Here is a 1,147-nt window from a genome sequence, read left to right as displayed (position 1 = left end):
AGCAAAGCTTTTATATACTGTTGAAATGAAGTTGGTGTAAGTCAAGACGAAGAGTGTTTTAGTTAAGATGCTAATTGTAACCCCCAGGGTAACCATAAAGAAAACAATTAAAATATATAAGAAAAGATGAACAATGGAATTGAAATGGCGGTGTAGACAATATGTATTAACACAGAAGAAGTAAATGATGAAAGTATTGAGGAACAAGAAAAAACAAGTTCAAGATGGCACCCCACAAAACCAAACGCATTGACGTCTAGTCGACTCCGACTCATGGCGACTGTGCCCCGTAGGGTTTTCAGGGCTGTAACCTTTATGACAGCAGGTGGCCAGGGCTTTCTTCCACAGCACAGCTGGGTGGGTTTGAACCACCAACCTTCAGATGAGTAGTGGAACATAGACCATTTGCAACACCCAGGGATCTTAGGATAATGACAGCCTTATGCCACGTCAAGGGCCCTTCTGAGTGCGGTCCCTGTGTTCTTATTCTCCAGCCTTCTCTTTGCAAGACGGTCCCTCACGAGACGGTCTTTGAGCAGGGAGAGAAGGAACCTGGGGTAATGGGGAGGAATCAGAAGCTATGGTCTTGAGGAGCAGTAAACACTCACCAGCTGCTGGTCCGGGCTCAGGAGGGTCCGGAGGCGAGGCTGCAGGGGGCGAGATGCCAGCTGTCCACGGGGTCGGGGGGCTGGTGGGCGGCACAGCCCTGGAGGCTGAACTGTTGTGGCCCATTGTGGGGGCCGTGGAGGGCACATAGCCAAGGGGCATACCTGGGACAGAGGTAAGAGGAGATCACTGCCCACCCGCGTGCTGCTGCCTCAGGCCCCACCTCCTCCGGCCCAGAGCCTGACACGCGCCCTCAGCCCCATCCTTCCCCTCAATCTCTCAGTCCCGCCAGCGGCACACACCCAGGGGTCCCCAGATACAGCCCGCGTCCCCGAGCTGGGGAGAGGGCGGGAATGGCAAGGAAAGAGGACAGTTGGTTGAGGGAGACAAAGAGCAGAGGTGACATTTTTCAGAGGAGAAAGTGGGGTATAGGATGCTGGGACAAAGAGAAGGTTGATGTGGGGCAGGTGTACTGGGTGGAATAGTTTTAAAAAAGAAAACCAAAAAAACCCACCACTGCCATGGAGTCCATTCTGACCCA

General features: G+C 52.7%; 1 protein-coding gene across 1 annotated transcript in view; it reads right to left on the bottom strand.

Annotated features, from left to right (window-relative positions):
• SSC5D (scavenger receptor cysteine rich family member with 5 domains) overlaps positions 1-1,147 on the bottom strand; it is a 35,125-nt gene that overhangs the window by 24,154 nt on the left and 9,824 nt on the right. The window contains exon 8 of the mRNA XM_007957300.1: positions 609-770. Within this exon, the coding sequence (XP_007955491.1) occupies positions 609-770 (162 nt within the window). The remainder of the gene's footprint in view (positions 1-608; positions 771-1,147) is intronic.

Source organism: Orycteropus afer, unplaced genomic scaffold (assembly GCF_000298275.1).
Source record: "Orycteropus afer afer isolate SDZICR_OR568_19922 unplaced genomic scaffold, OryAfe1.0 scaffold00726, whole genome shotgun sequence".
NCBI lineage: Eukaryota > Metazoa > Chordata > Mammalia > Tubulidentata > Orycteropodidae > Orycteropus > Orycteropus afer.
This window is presented reverse-complemented; position numbering and strand designations above follow the sequence as displayed.